Source organism: Hyperolius riggenbachi, chromosome 8 (genome assembly GCF_040937935.1).
Source record: "Hyperolius riggenbachi isolate aHypRig1 chromosome 8, aHypRig1.pri, whole genome shotgun sequence".
NCBI lineage: Eukaryota > Metazoa > Chordata > Amphibia > Anura > Hyperoliidae > Hyperolius > Hyperolius riggenbachi.
In genome coordinates this window covers 294,987,688-295,014,382 of record NC_090653.1, presented here as the reverse complement: position 1 = coordinate 295,014,382, position 26,695 = coordinate 294,987,688, and the positions used below count along the sequence as shown (strand labels likewise).

At 56.0% G+C, this 26,695-nt stretch overlaps 1 protein-coding gene across 1 annotated transcript in view; it reads left to right on the top strand.

The window, feature by feature from the left end:
- The window catches only part of LOC137527510 (collagen alpha-1(V) chain-like), a 276,687-nt gene that overhangs the window by 153,243 nt on the left and 96,749 nt on the right, over nucleotides 1-26,695 (top strand). The window contains exons 2-4 of the mRNA XM_068248028.1: nucleotides 16,611-16,755; nucleotides 22,780-22,938; nucleotides 23,717-23,912. Of these exons, the coding sequence (XP_068104129.1) occupies nucleotides 16,611-16,755; nucleotides 22,780-22,938; nucleotides 23,717-23,912 (500 nt within the window). The remainder of the gene's footprint in view (nucleotides 1-16,610; nucleotides 16,756-22,779; nucleotides 22,939-23,716; nucleotides 23,913-26,695) is intronic.

Here is a 26,695-nt window from a genome sequence, read left to right as displayed (position 1 = left end):
CAGATCAGGTAGCTGCCATATACACCACTCTCCGCCGCTCCTGTGGGCTGCACTGGGTCACAACATTGGAAGGAGAGATATCTCTCTCACAGCATGCAGGGATAAAAACAACACCAAGAGCCCCAATAGTGTAATATGTACTGGTAAATGGTTACTAGATAGAGTAAATATTAATACTCACAAACCAGGGTTACCATTAGGCAACCACTGTAAAGGCAGGTGGGGAGATTTTCCTGACCCCACTCAGGAATAAGAAGTCGCTCTCTGTAGATGAGAAAAAGGGGGTTCAACCCTCCACCCAGGGTGGACTCAATATTATGCAGGAGAACAGAGGTGCCAAAAGGATAAAAGGAAGCAAAATGAGCTTAAAAAACAAATTCTTGGTAAATAGAGGAGGTAGTGGTGGACTTACCTCCTCCAAGTAGACACACAACGACTGTAGTAAAGACAGTCAATATATTTTATTTATGAACTCCAAATATGTAACGCGTTTCGCAGGTTTGATCCCGCTTCATCAGGCAATAACAACGGAGCACTAGCATATGTGGTCAGTAGAAGAGCCAGGCACCTCTGTGAGGTGCCGGGCTCTTCTACTGACCACATGCGCTATTGCTCCGTTATTGCCTGATGAAGCTGGATCAAACCTGCGAAACGCGTTACATATTTGGAGTTCATAAATAAAATATATTGACTGTGTTTACTACAGTCGTTGTGTGTCTACTTGGAGGAGGTAAGTCCACCACTACCTCCTCTATTTACCAAGAATTTGGTGTTGAAGCTCATTTAGCTTCCTTTTATCCTTTTGGCGCCTCTGGTCTCCTGCACAGCATGCAGGGAGGTGGGGGAGCGGCAGGGGGCGTGGCCAGGGAGAACTGCAGTATGGCGACACAGAGGCATATCATGAGACAGAGAACATATCTCTGTGTCCTATATGCACCCCCCCCCCCCCCCCCATGGAACCGCCTCGGGTTCTCTAACGGAAAAGTCAGAGGAGCCTACAAAAAACAAATTCACTTACCGCCTGCTTCCTCCAGCGCCTGGCAGCCGTCCTGTGCCCTCGCCACAGCTCTGGTGGCTCCCGGTCATCTCCGGTGCAGAGGTCTCACCAGGGCGGCATGTATTTAAGCTCCAGTGTGCAGCTAACTGCGCAGTCATGCTGATGTCATCCGGACTGTACAGGCGCAGAGCTACTGTACAGAACTACGCGTGCCTGCGCAGTACAGTCCGGCTCACGTCAGCACAACTCTGAGAGCCACAGAGCTACTGTACAGAACTACCGTGCCTGCGCAGTACAGTCCCGCTGACGTCACCGCAACTCTGAGAGCCGCAGAGCTACTGTACAGAACTACCGTGCCTGCGCAGTACAGTCCGGCTCACGTCAGCACAACTCTGAGAGCCACAGAGCTACTGTACAGAACTACCGTGCCTGCGCAGTACAGTCCGGCTGACGTCAGCACAACTCTGAGAGCCGCAGAGCTACTGTACAGAACTACCGTGCCTGTGCAGTACAGTCCGGCTGACGTCAGCACAACTCTGAGAGCCGCAGAGCTACTGTACAGAACTACCGTGCCTGCGCTGTACAGTCCGGATAACGTCAGCGCAACTCTGAGAGCCGCAGAGCTACTGTACAGAACTAAGCGTGCCTGCGCTGTACAGTCCGGATGACGTCAGCGCAACTCTGAGAGCCGCAGAGCTACTGTACAGAACTACGCGTGCCTGCGCTGTACAGTCCGGATGACGTCAGCACAACTCTGAGAGCCGCAGAGCTACTGTACAGAACTACCGTGCCTGCGCTGTACAGTCCGGCTGACGTCAGCACAACTCAGAGCCGCAGAGCTACTGTACAGAACTACCGTGCCTATGCAGTACAGTCCGGATGACGTCAGTACAACTCTGAGAGCTGCAGAGCTACTATACAGAACTACCGTGCCTGCGCAGTACAGTCCGGCTCACGTCACTGCAACTCTGAGAGCCGCAGAGCTACTGTACAGAACTACCGTGCCTGTGCAGTATAGTCCGGCTCACGTCAGCGCAACTCTGAGAGCCGCAGAGCTACTGTACAGAACTACCGTGCCTGTGCAGTACAGTCCGGCTGACGTCAGCGCAACTCTGAGAGCCGCAGAGCTACTGTACAGAACTACGCGTGCCTGTGCAGTACAGTCCGGCTGCCGTCAGCGCAACTCTGAGAGCCGCAGAGCTACTGTACAGAACTACGCGTGCCTGCGCTGTACAGTCCGGCTCACGTCAGCGCAACTCTGAGAGCCGCAGAGCTACTGTACAGAACTACCGTGCCTGTGCAGTACAGTCCGGCTGACGTCAGCGCAACTCTGAGAGCCGCAGAGCTACTGTACAGAACTAAGCGTGCCTGTGCAGTACAGTCCGGCTGACGTCAGCACAACTCTGAGCCGCAGAGCTACTGTACAGAACTACGCGTGCCTGCGCAGTACAGTCCGGCTGCCGTCAGCGCAACTCTGAGAGCCGCAGAGCTACTGTACAGAACTACCGTGCCTGTGCAGTGCAGTCCGGCTGATGTCAGCACAACTCTGAGAGCCGCAGAGCTACTGTACAGAACTACCGTGCCTGCGCAGTACAGTTCGGCTCACGTCAGCGCAACTCTGAGAGCCGCAGAGCTACTGTACAGAACTACCGTGCCTGTGCAGTATAGTCCGGCTCACGTCAGCGCAACTCTGAGAGCCGCAGAGCTACTGTACAGAACTACCGTGCCTGTGCAGTACAGTCCGGCTGACGTCAGCGCAACTCTGAGAGCCGCAGAGCTACTGTACAGAACTACCGTGCCTGTGCAGTACAGTCCGGCTGACGTCAGCACAACTCTAAAAGCCGCAGAGCTACTGTACAGAACTAAGCGTGCCTGCGCAGTACAGTCCGGCTGACGTCAGCACAACTCTGAGAGCCGCAGAGCTACTGTACAGAACTACCGTGCCTGCGCAGTACAGTCCGGCTGACGTCAGCACAACTCTGAGAGCCGCAGAGCTACTATACAGAACTACCGTGCCTGCGCTGTACAGTCCGGATGACGTCAGCACAACTCTGAGAGCCGCAGAGCTACTGTACAGAACTACGCGTGCCTGCGCTGTACAGTCCGGATGACGTCAGCACAACTCAGAGCCGCAGAGCTACTGTACAGAACTACGCGTGCCTGCGCTGTACAGTCCGGATGACGTCAGCACAACTCTGAGAGCCGCAGAGCTACTGTACAGAACTACGCGTGCCTGCGCTGTACAGTCCGGCTGACGTCAGCACAACTCTGAGAGCCGCAGAGCTACTGTACAGAACTACGCGTGCCTGCGCAGTACAGTCCGGCTGACGTCAGCGCAACTCTGAGAGCCGCAGAGCTACTGTACAAAACTACCGTGCCTGTGCAGTACAGTCCGGCTGACGTCAGCACAACTCTGAGAGCCGCAGAGCTACTGTACAGAACTATGCGTGCCTGTGCAGTACAGTCTGGCTGACGTCAGCACAACTCAGAGCCGCAGAGCTACTGTACAGAACTACGCGTGCCTGCGCAGTACAGTCCGGCTGACGTCAGCGCAACTCTGAGAGCCGCAGGGCTACTGTACAGAACTACCGTGCCTGTGCAGTACAGTCTGGCTGACGTCAGCACAACTCTGAGAGCCGCAGAGCTACTGTACAGAACTACCATGCCTGTGCAGTACAGTCCGGCTGACGTCAGCACAACTCTGAGAGCTGCAGAGCTACTGTACAGAACTACTGTGCCTGCGCAGTACAGTCCGACTGACGTCAGCACAACTCAGAGCCGCAGAGCTACTGTACAGAACTACCATGCCTGCGCAGTACAGTCCGGCTGACGTCAGCACAACTCTGAGAGCCGCAGAGCTACTGTACAGAACTACCGTGCCTGCGCTGTACAGTCCGGCTGACGTCAGCACAACTCAGAGCTGCAGAGCTACTGTACAGAACTACGCGTGCCTGCGCAGTACAGTTCGGCTGACGTCAGCGCAACTCTGGGAGCCGCAGAGCTACTGTACAGAACTACGCGTGCCTGCGCTGTACAGTCCGGCTGACGTCAGCACAACTCTGAGAGCCGCAGAGCTACTGTACAGAACTACGCGTGCCTGTGCAGTACAGTCCGGCTGCCGTCAGCGCAACTCTGAGAGCCGCAGAGCTACTGTACAGAACTACGCGTGCCTGCGCTGTACAGTCCGACTAACGTCAGCACAACTCTGAGAGCCGCAGAGCTACTGTACAGAACTACGCGTGCCTGCGCTGTACAGTCCGGATGACGTCAGCACAACTCTGAGAGCCGCAGAGCTACTGTACAGAACTACGCGTGCCTGCGCAGTACAGTCCGGCTAACGTCAGCGCAACTCTGAGAGCCGCAGAACTACTGTAGAGAACTACGCGTGCCTGTGCAGTGCAGTCCGGCTGATGTCAGCACAACTCTGAGAGCTGCAGAGCTACTGTACAGAACTACCGTGCCTGCGCAGTACAGTCCGGCTCACGTCAGCGCAACTCTGAGAGCCGCAGAGCTACTGTACAGAACTACCGTGCCTGTGCAGTATAGTCCGGCTCACGTCAGCGCAACTCTGAGAGCCGCAGAGCTACTGTACAGAACTACCGTGCCTGTGCAGTACAGTCCGGCTGACGTCAGCACAACTCTGAGAGCCGCAGAGCTACTGTACAGAACTACCGTGCCTGTGCAGTACAGTCCGGCTGACGTCAGCGCAACTCTAAGAGCCGCAGAGCTACTGTACAGAACTAAGCGTGCCTGTGCAGTACAGTCCGGCTGACGTCAGCACAACTCTGAGCCGCAGAGCTACTGTACAGAACTACGCGTGCCTGCGCAGTACAGTCCGGCTGCCGTCAGCGCAACTCTGAGAGCCGCAGAGCTACTGTACAGAACTACCGTGCCTGTGCAGTGCAGTCCGGCTGATGTCAGCACAACTCTGAGAGCCGCAGAGCTACTGTACAGAACTACCGTGCCTGCGCAGTACAGTCCGGCTCACGTCAGCGCAACTCTGAGAGCCGCAGAGCTACTGTACAGAACTACCGTGCCTGTGCAGTATAGTCCGGCTCACGTCAGCGCAACTCTGAGAGCCGCAGAGCTACTGTACAGAACTACCGTGCCTGTGCAGTACAGTCCGGCTGACGTCAGCGCAACTCTGAGAGCCGCAGAGCTACTGTACAGAACTACCGTGCCTGTGCAGTACAGTCCGGCTGACGTCAGCACAACTCTAAAAGCCGCAGAGCTACTGTACAGAACTAAGCGTGCCTGCGCAGTACAGTCCGGCTGACGTCAGCACAACTCTGAGAGCCGCAGAGCTACTGTACAGAACTACCGTGCCTGCGCAGTACAGTCCGGCTGACGTCAGCACAACTCTGAGAGCCGCAGAGCTACTATACAGAACTACCGTGCCTGCGCTGTACAGTCCGGATGACGTCAGCACAACTCTGAGAGCCGCAGAGCTACTGTACAGAACTACGCGTGCCTGCGCTGTACAGTCCGGATGACGTCAGCACAACTCAGAGCCGCAGAGCTACTGTACAGAACTACGCGTGCCTGCGCTGTACAGTCCGGATGACGTCAGCACAACTCTGAGAGCCGCAGAGCTACTGTACAGAACTACGCGTGCCTGCGCTGTACAGTCCGGCTGACGTCAGCACAACTCTGAGAGCCGCAGAGCTACTGTACAGAACTACGCGTGCCTGCGCAGTACAGTCCGGCTGACGTCAGCGCAACTCTGAGAGCCGCAGAGCTACTGTACAAAACTACCGTGCCTGTGCAGTACAGTCCGGCTGACGTCAGCACAACTCTGAGATCCGCAGAGCTACTGTACAGAACTATGCGTGCCTGTGCAGTACAGTCTGGCTGACGTCAGCACAACTCAGAGCCGCAGAGCTACTGTACAGAACTACGCGTGCCTGCGCAGTACAGTCCGGCTGACGTCAGCGCAACTCTGAGAGCCGCAGGGCTACTGTACAGAACTACCGTGCCTGTGCAGTACAGTCCGGCTGACGTCAGCACAACTCTGAGAGCTGCAGAGCTACTGTACAGAACTACTGTGCCTGCGCAGTACAGTCCGACTGACGTCAGCACAACTCAGAGCCGCAGAGCTACTGTACAGAACTACCGTGCCTGCGCAGTACAGTCCGGCTGACGTCAGCACAACTCTGAGAGCCGCAGAGCTACTGTACAGAACTACCGTGCCTGCGCTGTACAGTCCGGCTGACGTCAGCACAACTCAGAGCCGCAGAGCTACTGTACAGAACTACGCGTGCCTGCGCAGTACAGTTCGGCTGACGTCAGCGCAACTCTGGGAGCCGCAGAGCTACTGTACAGAACTACGCGTGCCTGCGCTGTACAGTCCGGCTGACGTCAGCACAACTCTGAGAGCCGCAGAGCTACTGTACAGAACTACGCGTGCCTGCGCAGTACAGTCCGGCTGACGTCAGCACAACTCTGAGAGCCGCAGAGCTACTGTACAGAACTATGCGTGCCTGCGCAGTACAGTCCGGCTGACGTCAGCGCAACTCAGAGCCGCAGAGCTACTGTACAGAATTACCGTGCCTGTGCAGTACAGTCCGGCTGACGTCAGCACAACTCAGAGCCGCAGAGCTACTGTACAGAACTACCGTGCCTGTGCAGTACAGTCCGGCTGACGTCAGCACAACTCTGAGAGCTGCAGAGCTACTGTACAGAACTACTGTGCCTGCGCAGTACAGTCCGACTGACGTCAGCACAACTCTGAGAGCCGCAGAGCTACTGTACAGAACTACCGTGCCTGCGCAGTACAGTCCGGCTGACGTCAGCACAACTCTGAGAGCCGCAGAGCTACTGTACAGAACTACCGTGCCTGCGCTGTACAGTCCGGCTGACGTCAGCACAACTCAGAGCCGCAATGCTACTGTACAGAACTACGCGTGCCTGCGCAGTACAGTCTGGCTGACGTCAGCGCAACTCTGAGAGCCGCAGAGCTACTGGTCAGAACTACCGTGCCTTTGCAGTACAGTCCGGCTGACGTCAGCACAACTCTGAGAGCCGCAGGTGCAGAGCTACTGTACAGAACTACGCGTGCCTGCGCAGTACAGTCCGGCTGACGTCAGCACAACTCTGAGAGCCGCAGAGCTACTGTACAGAACTACGCGTGCCTGCGCAGTACAGTCCGGCTGACGTCAGCACAACTCTGAGAGCCGCAGGTGCAGAGCTACTGTACAGAACTACGCGTGCCTGCGCTGTACAGTCCGGCTGACGTCAGCACAACTCTGAGAGCCGCAGAGCTACTGTACAGAACTACCGTGCCTGCGAAGTAAAGTCCCGCTGACGTCAGCACAACTCTGAGAGCCGCAGAGCTACTGTACAGAACTACAGTGCCTGCACAGTACAGTCCCGCTGATGTCAGCGCAACTCTGAGAGCCGCAGGTGCAGAGCTACTGTACAGAACTACCGTGCCTGCGCAGTACAGTCCGGCTGACGTCAGCACAACTCTGAGAGCCGCAGGGCTACTGTACAGAACTACCGTGCCTGCGCTGTACAGTCCGGATGACGTCAGCACAACTCTGAGAGCCGCAGAGCTACTGTACAGAACTACGCGTGCCTGCGCTGTACAGTCCGGATGACGTCAGCACAACTCAGAGCCGCAGAGCTACTGTACAGAACTACGCGTGCCTGCGCTGTACAGTCCGGATGACGTCAGCACAACTCTGAGAGCCGCAGAGCTACTGTACAGAACTACCGTGCCTGCGCAGTACAGTCCCGCTGACGTCAGCGCAACTCTGAGAGCCGCAGGTGCAGAGCTACTGTACAGAACTACCGTGCCTGCGCAGTATAGTCCGGCTGACGTCAGCACAACCATAGCTCCCAATTGTCCCTCTTTTGGAGGGACAGTCCCTCTTTCCTCCTCATTCTGTCCCCCTGTCCCTCTTTCCTCCTCATTTGATTCTCTTTCAGGACTTTGTCCCTCTTTCCATGTAAATATATATATTTCTCTACTAAAAATGTGTTTGACTCTAAACTTTATTCCCATCCTTTAAATTGATATATTACTAATTATAAAATGTTAATATCAAGGAAAATGAACCAGGATAGAAAGGACCAGTGTGGTTTGAATTATAAAACAACATATTTTTCTTATGAAATCTTTATGGTATACGTGACTAGGGGCGTGGTGAGGGCGTGATCAGGGGTGTGGCAGGGGTGTGGCTTACGTGTCCCTCTTTCTCATCTCAAAAAGTTGGGAGGTATGGCACAACTACGTGAGCCGCACGCTTGAACACAAGTAGGCCTGGGGGCCCAGGGCCACCAGCGGGGGCGGAGCTGCAGCGGGGCATAGGACAGAGGCAAGGGGCTGGAGGAAGCCCCGGGTAAGTGGACTCTTTATTTTGAATGTTCCTGGATGAGTCCTTTAAGACAGTATCCCTAATATCTCTTTTTCTCAGCAGAATGCAATGATAAACAGACTAGATAACAGACCAACCCGCAGGCTGACAGAGCAAACAGGAACAAGTATATCTAAACATGAATATACTGCCTATAGTTATATAAACACTAACCTGCTGTACACAGAGGAGAGACACAGACATGTGGCTCAGTTGATATCCAACTTTACTATGAGCCTCAGGCCTGGATCTGCTCAGAACATTGCAATCCTAGCAGAGCTCCCTCTAGTGGTAGCCAACTCTACTTTGAGCTTCAGGCCTGGATCTGCTCAGGACATTGCAATCCTAGCAGAGCTCCCTCTAGTGGCAGCCAACTTTAATATGAGCCTCAGGCCTGGATCTGCTCAGGACATTGCAATCCTAGCAGAGCTCCCTCTAGTGCAGGGGTCTCAAACTCAATTTACCTGGGGGCCGCAGGAGGCAAAGTCAGGATGAGGCTGGGGCAGCTCCCGCCCCGGCCACCCAACCCCCCCCCCCCGAAGCAAACTATTTTGCCTATTTTACCTTATAGTTCACTTCAGTGCTCCCATTACAAGTAATCCACTGTGTCCCCGCCACAAAACGAGGCCTGCAGAGCCCCCAAATCGCCCGGGGGACAATCCGCCGGCATTTCCTGGAAGGGGCAGAGCTTTCAGCTTCAGCTCTGCCCCTTCTGACATCAATCGCCGCACGGATCGCTGCCTCTGCCCACCCCTCTCACTCTTCCTTCACAGAGAGGGGCGGGGAGAGGCAGCGATCCGTGCGGCGATTGACATCAGGAAGGGCAGAGCTGAAGCTGAAAGCTCTGCCCCTTCCAGGAAATGCCGGCGGATTGCCCCCCGAGCGATTTGGGGGCTCTGCAGACCTCGTTTAGCGGCGAGGATGCGGCGGATTACTTGGGAGCACTGAAGCGAACTATAAGGAAGCTTTTGCCGTCGAGGGCCACAAAATATTCTATCGAGGGCCGCAAATGACCCACGGGCCGCGAGTTTGAGACCCCTGCTCTAGTGGCAGCCAACTTTAATATGAGCCTCAGGCCTCGATCTGCTCAGAACATTGCAATCCTAGCAGAGCTCCCTCTAGTGGCAGCCATATTATTGTGCAGTTGGGGGGTCACACTTTGGACGCAGCAGTCACCAAACAAAACGCCGCTTTCTCGTGGTTCCGTTTGCAGTAAACTCTCATAATAACATCAATAACATCAATGCAATGTGTGTGGAGTCTGGAGAGCAGGCAGCCAATGAGAGGAACCCTGAAATTGTTCCCAGGTCCTAAGCCGGAATCCACGATATAATCTGACCTCCCCCTCTCCTCGCACAGGTGCGTCTCCCCCACAGCTGCTCACCTTTCTGGGTGACTGACAAGCAGTGATGCATGCTGGGAACGCCTTTGGCCTCCAGCAGGAGAAATATGTGGCCAGTTATCTGAGGAGCAGACAAGTTGTGTATTGTTCACACAGCATCCCGTCCATTGCAGCACGCTGGTGACACAAAGACGCTACACTACGCTGGTGACATGCGGACGCACGCTACGCTGGTGACACACGGACGCACGCTAATGACACGCGGACGCTACGCTGGTGACACACAGACGCTATGCTGGTGACACACGGACGCTATGCTGGTGACACACGGACGCACGCTGGTGACACACGGACGCACGCTAATGACTCGCGGACGCTATGCTGGCGACACACAGACGCTATGCTGGTGACACACGGACGCTATGCTGGTGACACACGGACGCACGCTGGTGACACACGGACGCACGCTAATGACACGCGGACGCTATGCTGGCGACACACAGACGCTATGCTGGTGACACACGGACGCATGCTGGTGACAGACAGACGCACGCTAAAGACACATGGACGCACGCTAATGACACGCGGACGCTACGCTGGTGACACGCGGACGCTATGCTGGTGACACACGGACGCTATGCTGGTGACACACGGACGCACGCTGGTGACACACGGACGCACGCTAATGACACGCGGACGCTATGCTGGCGACACACAGACGCTATGCTGGTGACACACGGACGCATGCTGGTGACACACAGACGCACGCTAAAGACACATGGACGCACGCTATGCTGGTGACACACAGACGCTACACTATGCTGGTGACACACGGACGCACGCTGGCGACACGCAGACGCACGCTGGCGACACGCAGACGCACGCTGGTGACACACGGACGCACGCTAAGCTGGTGACACACAGACACACGCTGGTGACACACTGACACACGCTGGTGACACACGGACGCACGCTGGTGACACATGGACGCACGCTGGTGACACACGGACGCACGCTAATGACACGCGGACACATGCTGGTGACACGCGGACGCTATGCTGGTGACACACGGACGCTACACTGGTGACACGCGGACGCTACGCTGGTGACACACGGACGCATGCTAATGACACGCAGACGCACGCTGGTGACACGCGGACGCTATGCTGGTGACACACGGACGCATGCTGGTGACACACGGACACTACGCTGGTGACACGCGGACGCTATGCTGGTGACACACGGACGCATGCTGGTGACACACGGACGCTACGCTGGTGACACGCGGACGCTACGCTGGTGACACACGGACGCACGCTAATGACACGCGGACGCATGCTGGTGACACACGGACGCATGCTGGTGACACACGGACGCATGCTGGTGACACGCGGACGCTATGCTGGTGACACGCGGACGCTATGCTGGTGACACACGGACGCTATGCTGGTGACACACGGACGCACGCTGGTGACACACGGACGCACGCTAATGACACGCGGACGCTATGCTGGCGACACACAGACGCTATGCTGGTGACACACGGACGCATGCTGGTGACACACAGACGCACGCTAAAGACACATGGACGCACGCTATGCTGGTGACACACAGACGCTACACTATGCTGGTGACACACGGACGCACGCTGGCGACACGCAGACGCACGCTGGCGACACGCAGACGCACGCTGGTGACACACGGACGCACGCTAAGCTGGTGACACACAGACACACGCTGGTGACACACTGACACACGCTGGTGACACACGGACGCACGCTGGTGACACATGGACGCACGCTGGTGACACACGGACGCACGCTAATGACACGCGGACACATGCTGGTGACACGCGGACGCTATGCTGGTGACACACGGACGCTACACTGGTGACACGCGGACGCTACGCTGGTGACACACGGACGCACGCTAATGACACGCAGACGCACGCTGGTGACACGCGGACGCTATGCTGGTGACACACGGACGCATGCTGGTGACACACGGACACTACGCTGGTGACACGCGGACGCTATGCTGGTGACACACGGACGCATGCTGGTGACACACGGACGCTACGCTGGTGACACGCGGACGCTACGCTGGTGACACACGGACGCACGCTAATGACACGCGGACGCATGCTGGTGACACACGGACGCATGCTGGTGACACGCGGACGCACGCTAATGACATGCGGACACACGCTGGTGACACGCGGACGCTATGCTGGTGACACGCGGACGCACGCTGGTGACACACGGACACTACGCTAATGACACGCGGACGCATGCTGGTGACACACGGACGCATGCTGGTGACACGCGGACGCACGCTAATGACATGCGGACACACGCTGGTGACACGCGGACGCACGCTGGTGACACACGGACACTACGCTAATGACACGCGGACGCACGCTGGTGACACACGGACGCACGCTAATGACACGCGGACGCACGCTGGTGACACACGGACGCTATGCTGGTGACACACGGACGCATGCTGGTGACACACGGACACTACGCTGGTGACACGCGGACGCTATGCTGGTGACACACGGACGCATGCTGGTGACACACGGACGCTACGCTGGTGACACGCGGACGATATGCTGGTGACACACGGACGATATGCTGGTGACACACGGACGCATGCTGGTGACACACGGACGCTACGCTGGTGACACACGGACGCATGCTAATGACACGCGGACGCATGCTGGTGACACACGGACGCACGCTAAAGACACATGGACGCACGCTATGCTGGTGACACACAGACGCACACTATGCTGGTGACACACAGACGCACGCTGGTGACACGCGGACGCACGCTATACTTGTGACACACGGACGCACGCTGGTGACACACAGACGCACGCTATACTGGTGACACACGGACACACGCTAAGCTGGTGACACACTGACGCACGCTATACTGGTGACACACGGACGCACGCTATACTGGTGAAACACGGACGCACGCTGGTGACACGCGGACGCATGCTATACTGGTGACACACGGATGCACGCTGGTGACACACGGACGCACGCTATACTGGTGACACGCAGACGCACGCTGGTGACACACGGACGCACATTATGCTGGTGACACACGGACACACGCTAATGACACACGGACGCACGCTATGCTGGTGACACACAGACGCACACTATGCTGGTGACACACGGATGCACGCTATACTTGTGACACACGGACGCACGCTATACTGGTGACACACGGTCGCACGCTATACTGGTGACACACGGACACACGCTATACTTGTGACACACGGATGCACGCTATACTGGTGACACACGGTCGCACGCTATACTGGTGACACACGGATGCACGCTAATGACACACTGACGCACGCTATGCTGTTGACACACAGACGCACACTATGCTGGTGACACGCGGACGCACGCTATACTTGTGACACGGACGCACGCTATACTGGTGACACACGGAAGCACGCTATGCTGGTGACACATGGAAGCACGCTGGTGACACGCGGACGCACGCTATACTGGTGACACACGGACGCACGCTGGTGACACATGGACGCATGCTATACTGGTGACACACGGACGCACGCTGGTGACACATGGACGCATGCTATACTGGTGACATGCGCACGCACGCTGGTGACACACGGACGCACGCTATACTGGTGACACGTGGACGCACGCTGGTGACACGTGGACGCACGCTGGTGACACACGGATGCACGCTATACTGGTGACACACGGACGCACGCTAAGCTGGTGACACACGGATGCATGCTGGTGACACACGGACGCACGCTGGTGGCACGTGGACGCACGCTATACTGGTGACACATGGACGCACGCTGGTGACACACGGACGCACGCTGGTGACACAGGGACGCATGCTATGCTGGTGACACACGGACGCACGCTACGCTGGTGACACACAGACGCACGCTGGTGACACACGGACGCACGCTGGTGACACAGGGACGCATGCTATACTGGTGACACACGGACGCACGCTAAGCTGGTGACACACGGACGCACGCTAATGACACACGGACGCACGCTGGTGACACACGGACGCACGCTATGCTGGTGACACACGGACGCATGCTATGCTGGTGACACACGGACGCACGCTACGCTGTCCCTCTACCGATGCCTAACCCAAACACCTCCCTCTACCGATGCCTAACCCTAAGACCTCCCTCTACCAATGCCTAACCCTAAGACCTCCCTCTACCGATGCCAAACCCTAAGACCTCTCCCTACTGATGCCTTACGCTAACACCACCCTCTACCGATGCCTAACCCTAAGACCTCCCTCTACCGATGCCTAACCCTAAGACCTCCCTCTGCCGATGCCTAACCCTAACACCTCCCTCTACCGATGCCTAACCCTAACACCTCCCTCTACCGATGCCTAACCCTAAGACCCCTCTCTACCGATGCCAAACCCTAAGACCCCCCTCTACCGATGCCTAACCCAAACACCTCCCTCTACCGATGCCTAACCCTAAGACCTCTCTCTACCGATGCCTAACCCTAAGACCTCTCTCTACCGATGCCTAACCCTAAGACCTCTCTCTACCGATGCCTAACCCTAAGACCTCCCTCTACCGATGCCTAACCCTCAGACCTCCCTCTACCGATGCCTAACCCTAAGACCTCCCTGTACCGATGCCTAACCCTAAGACCTCCCTCTACCGATGCCTAACCCTAAGACCTCCCTCTACCGATGCCTAACCCAAACACCTCCCTCTACCGATGCCTAACCCTAAGACCTCCCTCTACCGATGCCTAACCCTAAGACCTCCCTCTACTGATGCCTAGCCCTAACACCTCCCTCTACCGATGCCTAGCCCTAACACCCCCCTCTACCGATGCCTAACCCTAACACCTCCCTCTACTGATGCCTAACCCTAAGACCTCCCTCTACCGATGCCTAACCCTAACACCCACCTCTACCGATGCCTAACCCTAACACCTCCCTCTACTGATGCCTAACCCTAAGACCTCCCTCTACCGATGCCTAACCCCAAGACCTCCCTCTACCGATGCCTAACCCCAAGACCTCCCTCTACCGATGCCTAACCCCAAGACCTCCCTCTACCGATGCCTAACCCTAAGACCTCCCTTTACCAATGCTTACCCCTAAGACCTCCCTCTACCGATGCCTAACCCCAACACCTCCCTCTACCGATGCCTAACCCTAAGACCTCTCTCTACCGATGCCAGGTTACAGACAATATTTAGGAGTGACATACAGCAATATGACAATACAGGAATACAAGAAAGACCAGATCACACAGCACAGTATGAGTACAAGGTAATGCTTAGTCACTGGATGGAGCATGGAGATTAGGCAAGTTAGGTTCACTCAGATCCATAGGATGGGTGTACAGTAATGGAGGTGCAAGATCAGGCAGGACACAAAAGGAGGAGGACCCTGCCCAAAGGCTTACAATCTAGAGGGAGAGGTAGGGACACGGAAGGTAGGGGGCCAGAGTTCAGCTATGGGTTAAAAGCACCAGTGAGGGGTGGTAGGCCAGAGTGAAAAGGTGAGTTTTGAGGGCCTTCTTGACGATGTTGAAGGAGGGGGAACCCGAATGGGTGGAGGTAGGGAGTTCCATAGTGTTGGCAGAGGTCAGGAAAGGGCGAATCTTGCAGATGTTACGAAGGTGGAAGTTGCAGGACTTTGTGAGGCTTTGGATGTGGGGAGTGAAGGAGAGTGCGGAGTCCAGGGTGACACCCAGACAGCGGGCTCTAGAGGTAGGGCGAATGGTAGTGTAGTTAACAGTGACATGCACATCAGGGAGGTTCTGGGATGGCCGGAGTGGGAAGATCATAAATTCTATAAACTATAAACCATTGACAGACTAGACTAGACTGCTTCCCACTTCATAGGGAGAGAGATATTATCATGTACCTTATGAGCACATTTCTGGAAAACAACTAGAACATTTTGAACACCATGCTGGTATCAATGCAGACACTGTGGCACGTTCCCCAGATGACAGAAAAAACTCTCAGGTCACTTTGCTGTCTGCCAGCTTATTATTGTTGTTGTTGCAGAGACGTCTGGGAGACACTTCAGACCAAGTTGCCCTAGGAGGAGACACAGGGAAGGCCAAATCAGGCCTTAGGATCCCAGAAGGAAGATTCCAGCAGAAAGAAGTAACCATCTTGCTTAAAGGGGAACTTCAGCCTAAACAAACATACTGGCATCAAGTTACATTAGTTATGTTAATTAGAATAGATAGGTAATATAATCTCTTACCCACCCTGTTTTAAAAGAACAGGCAAATGTTTGTGATTCATGGGGGCTGCCATCTTTATCATGGGGGCAGCCATCTTTTTGGTTGAAAGGAGGTGACAAGGAGCAGGAGACACAGTTCCAACTATCCTGTGTCCTGATTACCCCTCCCAGCTGCACATGCTAGGCTTCAAATGTCAAATTCAAAATGTAAAAAAAAAAATTGCACCAAAACAGCAGAACGAGAACAACAAAATCAGAAATCCCATCATGCTTTGCACAGCATCAGGGGAAAAAAAGCCCGGGCAGTTTTCTTCTGTGCAGCTAAAAATGAGGCTTGTATAAGAGAAACAAAGTTCTGATGCTGTGAAACAGTTAAAGAAACACCAGGCCTTTTCAGTGCTGCTGAGTCGATTTTTAGTCCGGAGGTTCACTTTAAGATTTAGTACCTGCATTTATACGCAATTAGTCAGAGTAGATAGGACTAGAGGAGTACCGTAACTTATAACTTTGTCTGTACTTTGTTATATTCTCTTTAACGTTGGAAAAACAATAAATAGCTTTACTGCAACAAAAGACTGAGATTATAATGAATAGAATAAGAAATCAAGAAGCAGATATATCATTATTGGTTATATTTTCTCCTGTGTCATTGCAGAAGACATTGACGTTCTGGAATATCTCACACTGCACTCGGCGGAGCTGGTCAACATCTCTCTGACCTCAGAAGACTCCTGTCTGTCCCTGGACATGGGGCAATACTCCACGCTCAGCATCCCCACCAGGGCGGCGTTCCAAGACAGGTGAGTGATTGTCCTCCATGCTCCTGTCTGTCCCTGGGGCAATACTCCACACTCAGCATCCCCACCAGGGCGGCGATCCAGGACAGGTGAGTGAGCGGAGAGTCTTCCATGCTCCTGTCTGTCCCTGGACATGGGGCAATACTCCACACTCAGCATCCCCACCTTGGCGGCGTTCCAGGACAGGTGAGTGATTGTCCTCCAAGCTCCTGTCTGTCCCTGGATATGGGGCAATACTCCACGCTCAGTATCCCCACCAGGGCGGCGTTCCAGGACAGGTGAGTGATTGCCCTCCATGCTCCTGTCTGTCCCTGGACATGGGGCAATACTCCACACCCAGCATCCCCACCAGGGCGGCGTTCCAGGACAGGTGAGTGATTGTCCTCCATGCTCCTGTCTGTCCCTGGACATGGGGCAATACTCCACGCTCAGCATCCACATCAGGGCGGCGTTCCAGGACAGGTGAGTGAGCGGAGAGTCCTCCATGCTCCTGTCTGTCCCTGGACATGGGGCAATACTCAACACTCAGCATCCCCACCAGGGCGGCGATCCAGGACAGGTGAGTGAGCGGAGAGTCCTCCATGCTCCTGTCTGTCCCTGGACATGGGGCAATACTCAACACTCAGCATCCCCACCAGGGCGGCGATCCAGGACAGGTGAGTGAGCGGAGAGTCTTCCATGCTCCTGTCTGTCCCTGGACATGGGGCAATACTCCACACCCAGCATCCCCACCAGGGCGGCGTTCCAGGACAGGTGGGTGATTGTCCTCCATGCTCCTGTCTGTCCCTGGACATGGGGCAATACTCCACGCTCAGCATCCCCATCAGGGCGGCGTTCCAGGACAGGTGAGTGAGCGGAGAGTCCTCCATGCTCCTGTCTGTCCCTGGACATGGGGCGATACTCAACACTCAGCATCCCCACCAGGGCGGCGATCCAGGACATGTGAGTGAGCGGAGAGTCCTCCATGCTCCTGTCTGTCCCTGGACATGGGGCAATACTCCACACTCAGCATCCCCACCAGGGCGGCGCTCCAGGACAGGTGAGTGAGCGGAGAGTCCTCCATGCTCCTGTCTGTCCCTGGACATGTGGCAATACTCCACGCTCAACATCCCCAGCAGGGCGGCGTTCCAAGACAGGTGAGTGATTGTCCTCCATGCTCCTGTCTGTCCCTGGACATGGGGCAATACTTCACACTCAGCATCCCCACCAGGGCGGCGTTCCAGGACAGGTGAGTGATCAGCATCCATGCTCCTGTCTGTCCCTGGACATGGGGCAATACTCCACGCTCAGCTTCCCCACCAGGGCGGCGATCCAGGACAGGTGAGTGAGCGGAGAGTCTTCCATGCTCCTGTCTGTCCCTGGACATGGGGCAATACTCCACACTCAGCATCCCCACCAGGGCGGCGTTCCAGGACAGGTGAGTGAGCGGAGAGTCCTCCATGCTCCTATCTGTCCCTGGATATGGGTCAATACTCCACACTCAGCATCCCCACCAGGGCGGCGATCCAGGACAGGTGAGTGAGCGGAGAGTCCTCCATGCTCCTGTCTGTCTCTGGATATGAGGCAATACTCCACGCTCAGCATCCCCACCAGGGCGGCGATCCAAGACAGGTGAGTGAGCGGAGAGTCCTCCATGCTCCTGTCTGTCCCTGGACATGGGGCAATACTCCACACTCAGCATCCCCACCAGGGCGGCGATCCAGGACAGGTGAGTGAGCGGAGAGTCCTCCATGCTCCTGTCTGTCCCTGGATATGGGGCAATACTCCACACTCAGTATCCCCACCAGGGCGGCGATCCAGGACAGGTGAGTGAGCGGAGAGTCCTCCATGCTCCTGTCTGTCCCTGGACATGGGGCAATACTCCACACTCAGCATCCCCACCAGGGCGGCGCTCCAGGACATGTGAGTGAGCGGAGAGTCCTACATGCTCCTGTCTGTCCCTGGACATGGGACAATACTCCACGCTCAGCATCCCCACCAGGGCGGCGCTCCAGGACAGGTGAGTGAGCGGAGAGTCCTCCATGCTCCTGTCCGTCCCTGGATATGGGGCAATACTCCACGCTCAGCATCCCCACCAGGGCGGCGCTCCAGGACAGGTGAGTGAGCGGAGAGTTCTCCATGCTCCTGTCTGTCCCTGGACATGGGGCAATACTCCACGCTCAGCATCCCCACCAGGGCGGCGATCCAGGACAGGTGAGTGATTGTCCTCCATGCTCCTGTCTGTCCCTGGACATGGGGCAATACTTCACACTCAGCATCCCCACCAGGGCGGCGTTCCAGGACAGGTGAGTGATCAGCATCCATGCTCCTGTCTGTCCCTGGACATGGGGCAATACTCCACGCTCAGCTTCCCCACCAGGGCGGCTCTCCAGGACAGGTGAGTGAGCGGAGAGTCCTCCATGCTCCTGTTTGATACTCTCGACCAGTGTAGTCGGAAAACAAACAATGGGTCGACCGAGAATCATTCCAAAGATTTCTTAGCTTTACTAAATTTTAAAAACAGAGAGAGCACCGCTCCCCCCGTTTTTCTCCATCCCCTCCGTTTCCTTGTAAAGGCCGTCTGAAGATACTTCCCGGTCGGCCAGTGTCAGTGAGCAGTGCGCAGGCGCTGGCTAGCGAAACACGTCCTTGATTGCTCACCTATGACCAGGACCGCTCTGTGCATGCGCACTACATAGTGGGAAGTCACGATTACATGGGGCTTGATTCACAAAAGGGTGCTAACTCAGTTAGCACGCCTAAAAGCTTTGGACGTGCAAACTAGGGTGCTAAGTAGTTTGCACGTCCAAAGCTGTTACTGATCACGCGTTAAGTCGGTGCGCCCCAAAACTTCGCATCGTTCGCGTTTAAAATAGCTTTGCAGGCTATTTTGCACGTTTCGAACGCACCGCACAGGGCTAACCTTTGCATGCACAAATGCTTGCATGCATATTAGCGTGTGAAGCGGCCGTTTTCACGTCCTAAGTGCCTTTTCACTGGCGTGCTAACACTTAGCACTCTTTAGTGAATCAAGGCCATAGTGCGCATGCGCAGACCACTCCCAGCCACAGGTGCGCAATCCGTTTTTAAAATTTAGGAGTGCTAACGTGTCCTTTAGAAAAAGGTATCCCAACAAAGGTAAAGGACCCCAATTATCGTCCATGTAGACTGTCCTGGGGGATCAGTGTGGACAATAATCGCTCCTAGCTGTTCGTACCGAATGTGCTAGATGGCTGTGGATGCAGCTACACTGTCTGTCAGCAGATCTTGTCCCATGTGGCCTGTGCTTCTCTGCCTGCCGTGTGCTCCTGTGCCTCCATACCTGTGTGTGCTAGATGACTGTGGATGCCGCTACACTGTGTCAGCAGATCTTGTCCCAAGTAGCATGTGCTTCTCTGCCTGCCATGTGCTCCTGTGCCTCCATACCTGTGTGTGCTAGATGACTGTGGATGCCACTACACTGTGTCAGCAGATCTTGTCCCATGTGGCATGTGCTTCTCTGCCTGCCATGTGCTCCTGTGCCTCCATACCTGTGTGTGCTACATGGCTGTGGATGCAGCTACACTGTCTGCCAGCAGATCTTGTCATATGTGGCATGTGCCTCTCTGCCTTCCATGTGCTCCTCTGCCTCTATACCTGTGTGTGCTAGATGACTGTGGATGCAGCTACACTGTCAGCAGATCTTGTCCCATGTGGCCTGTGCTTTTCTGCCTGCCATGTGCTTCTCTGCCTGTCATGAGCTCCTGTGCCTCCATACCTGTGTGTGCTAGATGGCTGTGGATGCAGCTACACTGTGTCAGCAGATCTTGTCCCATGTGGCATGTGCTTCTCTGCCTGCCATGTGCTCCTGTACCTCCATACCTGTGTGTGCTAGATGGCTGTGGATGCAGCTACACTGTCTGTCAGCAGATCTTGTCCCATGTGGCATGTGCTCCTCTGCCGGCCATGTGCTCCTGTACCTCCATACCTGTGTGTGCTAGGTGGCTGTGGATGCAGCTACACTGTCTGTCAGCAGATCTTGTCCCAAGTAGCATGTGCTTCTCTGCCTGCCATGTGCTCCTGTGCCTCCAGTCCATACCTGTGTGTGCTAGATGGCTGTGGATGCAGCTACACTGTCTGTTAGCAGATCTTGTCCCAAGTAGCATGTGCTTCTCTGCCTTCCATGTGCTCCTGTGCCTCCAGTCCATACCTGTGTGTGCTAGATGGCTGTGGATGCAGCTACACTGTCTGCCAGCAGATCTTGTCATATGTGGCATGTGCCTCTCTGCCTTCCATGTGCTCCTGTGCCTCCATACCTGTGTGTGCTATATGGCTGTGGATGCAGCTACACTGTCAGCAGATCTCGTCCCATGTGGCCTGTGCTTCTCTGCCTGCCATGTGCTTCTCTGCCTGCCATGTGCTCCTGTGCCGCCATACCTGTGTGTGCTAGATGACTGTAGATGCAGCTACACTGTGTCAGCAGATCTTGTCCCATGTGGCCTGTGCTTCTCTGCCTGCCATGTGCTCCTGTGCCTGCATACCTGTGTGTGCTAGATGGCTGTGGGTGCAGCTACACTGTCTGTCAGCAGATCTTGTCCCATGTGACATGTGCTCCTCTGCCGGCCATGTGCTCCTGTACCTCCATACCTGTGTGTGCTAGGTGGCTGTGGATGCAGCTACACTGTCAGCAGATCTTGTCCCATGTGGCCTGTGCTTCTCTGCCTGTCATGTGGTCCTGTGCCTCTATACCTGTGTGTGCTAGATGGCTGTGGATGCAGCTACACTGTGTCAGCAGATCTTGTCCCATGTGGCCTGTGCTTCTCTGCCTGTCATGTGCTCCTGTGCCTGCATACCTGTGTATCTCTTCGGATCCTAGCAATGCCCATGCCAGTCACTAAGGGCCCTTTTCCACTAGCAATCGCTAGCATTCACGCTAAAAACGCTAGCGATTGCGATTCAGCAAAGTACAACATTTCCCGGCGCTTGCGGTCACAATTTTGCTATGCAATGCACTGCATAGCAAAATCGCGGCAAAAATCGCTCCACGGCGCGATCGCGCTTGAGTAAAAAACGAATCGCGGTACTGGAAATTACCTACCACGATTCCTATGTTAAAAATCTAACTGTAGCAATTTTAAAATCACTAGCGTTTTGCGGTTCGACATCGCAGACGCCGCTATGTGGAAAAGGGCCCTAACAGACAGAGCTTTCCTATCACACCTTTTCCTCTAATACAGTGGTTCTCAACCTGGGGTCCGCGGACCCCTGGGGGTACATTAGCACTTGTCAGGGGGTCCCCCAGGGGCCGCAGACAAAATGGCGGCGTCGCCGCAGAGCATTATGCTATAATAATTGATTGGCCGACAAGGCTGCATGTCATGTCACAGTTGGCGTCTACTACTATGCGTTATCTCTGCCTAAGCCCACTCGCACCACCATCGCGGCCAATAGCAGCGCGCTCAGGGCCGGATTTACCATAAGGCATTGTAGGCACGTACCTAGAGACTCCTTATGTAGGAGAGGTGGCTCCCCAACTGTCCCCCTACACATTGGGGGGGCTACTTAATACTAAGGTGAAGGCACATCTGGCTCCCTATACTTGGGCTGGGGGACACATCTACTACATAGATTAATGGGGAGGGGGGATGCCTACCTAACATGGGGGTGTGGCCAGAGTTGAGGGGTGGGGTTTATGGCGCCAGAACGCCTGTGCCTACCTGCTGAGTGCGCTATTAGCATACTGGCGGTTCTGGATTGGGCAATGATCCTGTTTGTATAAAAGTGACAGCCAGAACCATTGCCCAATCCAGAACAGCCAGTATGCATTGCTAATAGTGTGCTGCTATTGGCCGGCGGTGCGAGCTGCCTTATAGGCAGAGATAACACTGTGACAGGCAGCTTTGTCAGCCAATCACAGGTGTGGATGCTCTCCTTCATGAGCGCCCAGTCATTGAAAGTGTGAACAGAGAGTACAGTGTGTGTGGTGTGATCTGCTGGTGATATGCTGAGTATCGGTTTGGGTTGAGCGATTGGTTGGTCATGTCGGCATTATCCGTCTTCTCTCCGCAGTTTTCCGGACGAGCTGTCTGTGATGATGAAGCTGAAGTCACCTCTTCAGGAGGACACGAGTCTGGTCACCATCCTGAGTGTGCTGGGCGATATTCTCTTCCAGATCCGGGTGAACCCCCGTGCTGTGATCTTCCGCTCCCATCGGCGGGGAGACTACGAGTGAGACCCCGCCCCTCCCCCCTGTACAGGCAGAAGTTGATGCAAATGTTATGCGTGTTTAAATGCAGATTTGTGCAGCTTGTAAATGCAGCGGCTGCTTCACTCCTCCCCTTCTGGTGACAATTCACCTAAATGGTTCAATCTGAAATCGATTTTATCAGGAGTGTGTGGGGGTCCATAGCAGTAATGAGCGAAAATGACAATATTCTTTTCGCATGAATTCTCACCAAAATAATGTTAAATACTATTTTCGAACGAAAATGCCGTCGAAAAATAAGATTTCTTATGTTTCGCATTATTTCCGAATTTTCATGGTAAAAATATTGATTTTTGCTGTAAAAATATCTGCACTAAAATATTGTTTTTTTGCGTTTTGTGCTTTTCGTGGTAAAATATCATTTTACAGTTTTGCGAAAATACAAACGATTTTATGGAAGAATCTGCCAGGAAAATGGTGGCGTGTTTGGCCAGATTTATATTGCGTAATCCCCCAATCTCTACCGTACATTATCACCAGCCAGGAACGCTACAAATGCTTCCGGCTCTGTACATTAGAACTACATAAACGTGTACGGGAGATGGAGAGCAAAGTCTGGTACACACAAACCATTTTCATTGGCCAATCATCGGCCAATGTTACCCCTTCCATATAGTATGACAGTTTGCTTATATAATCTGTACATGGAAGGAGTAACACTGGTCAGTCATTGGACAATCAAAATTGGCTGTGTGTGCCAGGCTTGATATCTGCTCACACATCGATCTCTTGTCTCTGCAGATTTCCGGTTGGCTCTCTCACAGACGGACGCTGGCATCGGGTGGCACTCGCCGTCTCTGCCAAGGGCGTGGCATTGTATGTGGACTGTCGGCTGGTGGAAACGTTACCGTGGTCTAATTTCTTTGGCCTGGGGGTCTCAACCGACGGGATTCTGATGCTCGGGGGTCTGATTGAGCCATACGAAGTTCCCTTCAAGGTACAGTGCCCGGAGGAAACCCACACAACCTCAGGCAGAATGTACAAACCCCATGCAGATAGCATCCTGCCCGGAGGAAACCCATGCAACCTCAGGGGAATGTACAAACCCCATGCAGATAGAATCCTGCCTGGAGGAAACCCACACCACCTCAGGAGAATGTACAAACCCCATGCAGATAGCATCCTGCCCGGAGGAAAACCACACAACCTCAGGGGAATGTACAAACCCCATGCAGATAGCATCCTGCCCGGAGGAAAACCACACAACCTCAGGGGAATGTACAAACCCCATGCAGATAGCATTCTGCCTGGAGGAAACCCACACAACCTCAGGGGAATGTACAAAGGCATCCATGGGGAAAGGGGGGCACACAGGGCCACATGGGAGGCATGTGGGGGGAGGGGCACCCAATAGGGGCATCCGAGGGAAAGGGGGGGCACATAGAGGGGGGCACATGGGGGGGCATCCTTGGAAGCACATTCCTCAGCAGTGCAGGATGCAGGCAGACTCTCCTAATGACTTCCTAGATTGCAGTAATATTTACATTCCCCGCAGGAATGCTGCTGGGGAGATCAGGAGGAAGGGAAGCTTTACACCTTCTTGTTTCATTCGCCTTCTTGTTGGGAACCTTCACTGATGGTAAAAAAAAAAAAAGGAGTTCAATTTACCTGGTGCTTCTACCAGCCGCCCACAGCCCCCCTGCGCCCTCGCCGGGACTAACCGATCCTCCGCCCCCCCGCAGCCCCCTGCAACCGCGCCGGGGCTAACCAATCCTCCGCCCCCCCCCCCCCCCCCCGTGCCCACGCCGGGACTAACTGATCCTCCAGCCCCCCGCAGCCCCCCTGCTCCTGCGCCGGGACAAACCAATCCGCCAGTTCCCCGTAACCGCACTGCGCCCGCGCCGGGACTGACCGATCGTCTGGCCCCCCCGCGTCCGCACCAGGACAAACCGATCCTCCGATCCCCTGCAGCCCCCCTGCTCCCGCGCCAGGACAAACCACTCCTGCGGTTTCTCGCAGCCACCCTGTGCCCGCACCGGGACTAACCAATCCTCCTGTCCCCCGCCACAAGCCAGTTTCGGTTCTGGCGACTGGCCAGTTGGTGGCCATTGCGCTTGTGTGGCCCTGGCTGCGTTCTCTATCACGCCGCCATTGCCAGAGGAGTGTCCTGCGCATGTGCAGTACAGCGGCAGGAGCATGATAGAAGACGCGCGCAGCCAGGGCCACTAACTGGCCAGTCGTAAGAACTGAAATTGGCTAGCTGTGGGGAACTGGAGGATTGGTGTGTCCCGGCACAGGCACAGGGAGGCTGCAGGGGGAACCGGAAGATCGGTTTGTCCCGGCGCAGGCACAGGGAGGCTGCAGGGGGGACTGGAGGATCGGTGTATCCCGGCGCAGGCACAGGATGTCTGCAGGGGGCTGGAGGATCGGTGTCTCCCGGGGAAGGCATAGGGCGGCTGCAGGGGGGGGGACCGGAGGATTGGTGTGTCCCGGGGAGGGCACAGGGTGGCTGCAGGGGGCCGGAGGATCGGTTTGTCCCGGCGCAGGCACAGGGCAGCTGCAGGGGAACTGGAAGATCGGTGTGTCCCGGCGCAGGTGCAGGGCAGCTGCAGGGGGCCGGAGGATCGGTGTGTCCCGGGGAGGGCACAGGGCAGCTGCAGGGGGCCGGAGGATCGGTGTGTCCCGGGGAGAACACAGGGCAGCTGCAGGGGGCCGGAGGATCGGTGTGTCCTGGGGAGGGCACAGGGCAGCTGCAGGGGGGACAGGAGGATCGGTGTGTCCCGGGGAGGGCACAGGGCAGCTGCAGGGGGCCGGAGGATCGGTGTGTCCCGGGGAGAGCACAGGGCGGCTGCAGGGGGCCGGAGGATCGGTGTGTCCCGGGGAGGGCACAGGCCGGCTGCAGGGGGATCGGAGGATCGGTGTGTCCCGGGGAGGGCACAGGGCAGCTGCAGGGGGCCGAAGGATCGGTGTGTCCTGGGGAGGGCACAGGGCAGCTGCAGGGGGGACCGGAGGATCGGTGTGTCCCGGGGAGGGCACAGGCCGGCTGCAGGGGGATCGGAGGATCGGTGTGTCCCGGGGAGGGCACAGGGCAGCTGCAGGGGGCCGGAGGATCGGTGTGTCCCGGGGAGGGCACAGGGTGGCTGCAGGGGGACCGGAGGATCGGTATGTCCCGGCGCAGGCACAGGGTGGCTGCAGAGAGCCGGAGGATCGGTTTGTCCTGGCGCGGGCACAGGGCGGCTGCAGGGGGCCGGACAATCTGTGTGTCCCGGGGAGGGCACAGGGAGGCTGCAGGGGGCCAGACGATCTGTGTGTCCCGGGGAGGGCACAGGGCGGCTGCAGGGGGCCGGACAATCGGTGTGTCCCGGGGAGGGCACAGGGCGGCTGCAGGGGGCCGGACAATCGGTGTGTCCTGGCGAGGGCACAGGGCGGCTGCAGGGGGCCGGACAATCGGTGTGTCCCGGCGAGGGCACAGGGCGGCTGCAAGGAGCCGGACAATCGGTGTGTCCCGGCGAGGGCACAGGGAGGCTGCAGGGGGCCGGACAATCTGTGTGTCCCGGGGAGGGCACAGGGCGGCTGCAGGGGGCCGGACAATCGGTGTGTCCCGGGGAGGGCACAGGGCAGCTGCAGGGGAACTGGAGGATCGTGTGTCCCGCCGCAGGTGTTGCACATGTGCTGAAAGTATGGTTAATAATTCCAATGTGCGCAGGGAGCGGGCTGGGTGAAATCAGAAGTGCGTTTATTGAACATTTTCTGTAATGAACAAGCACATGTCTTTATCAG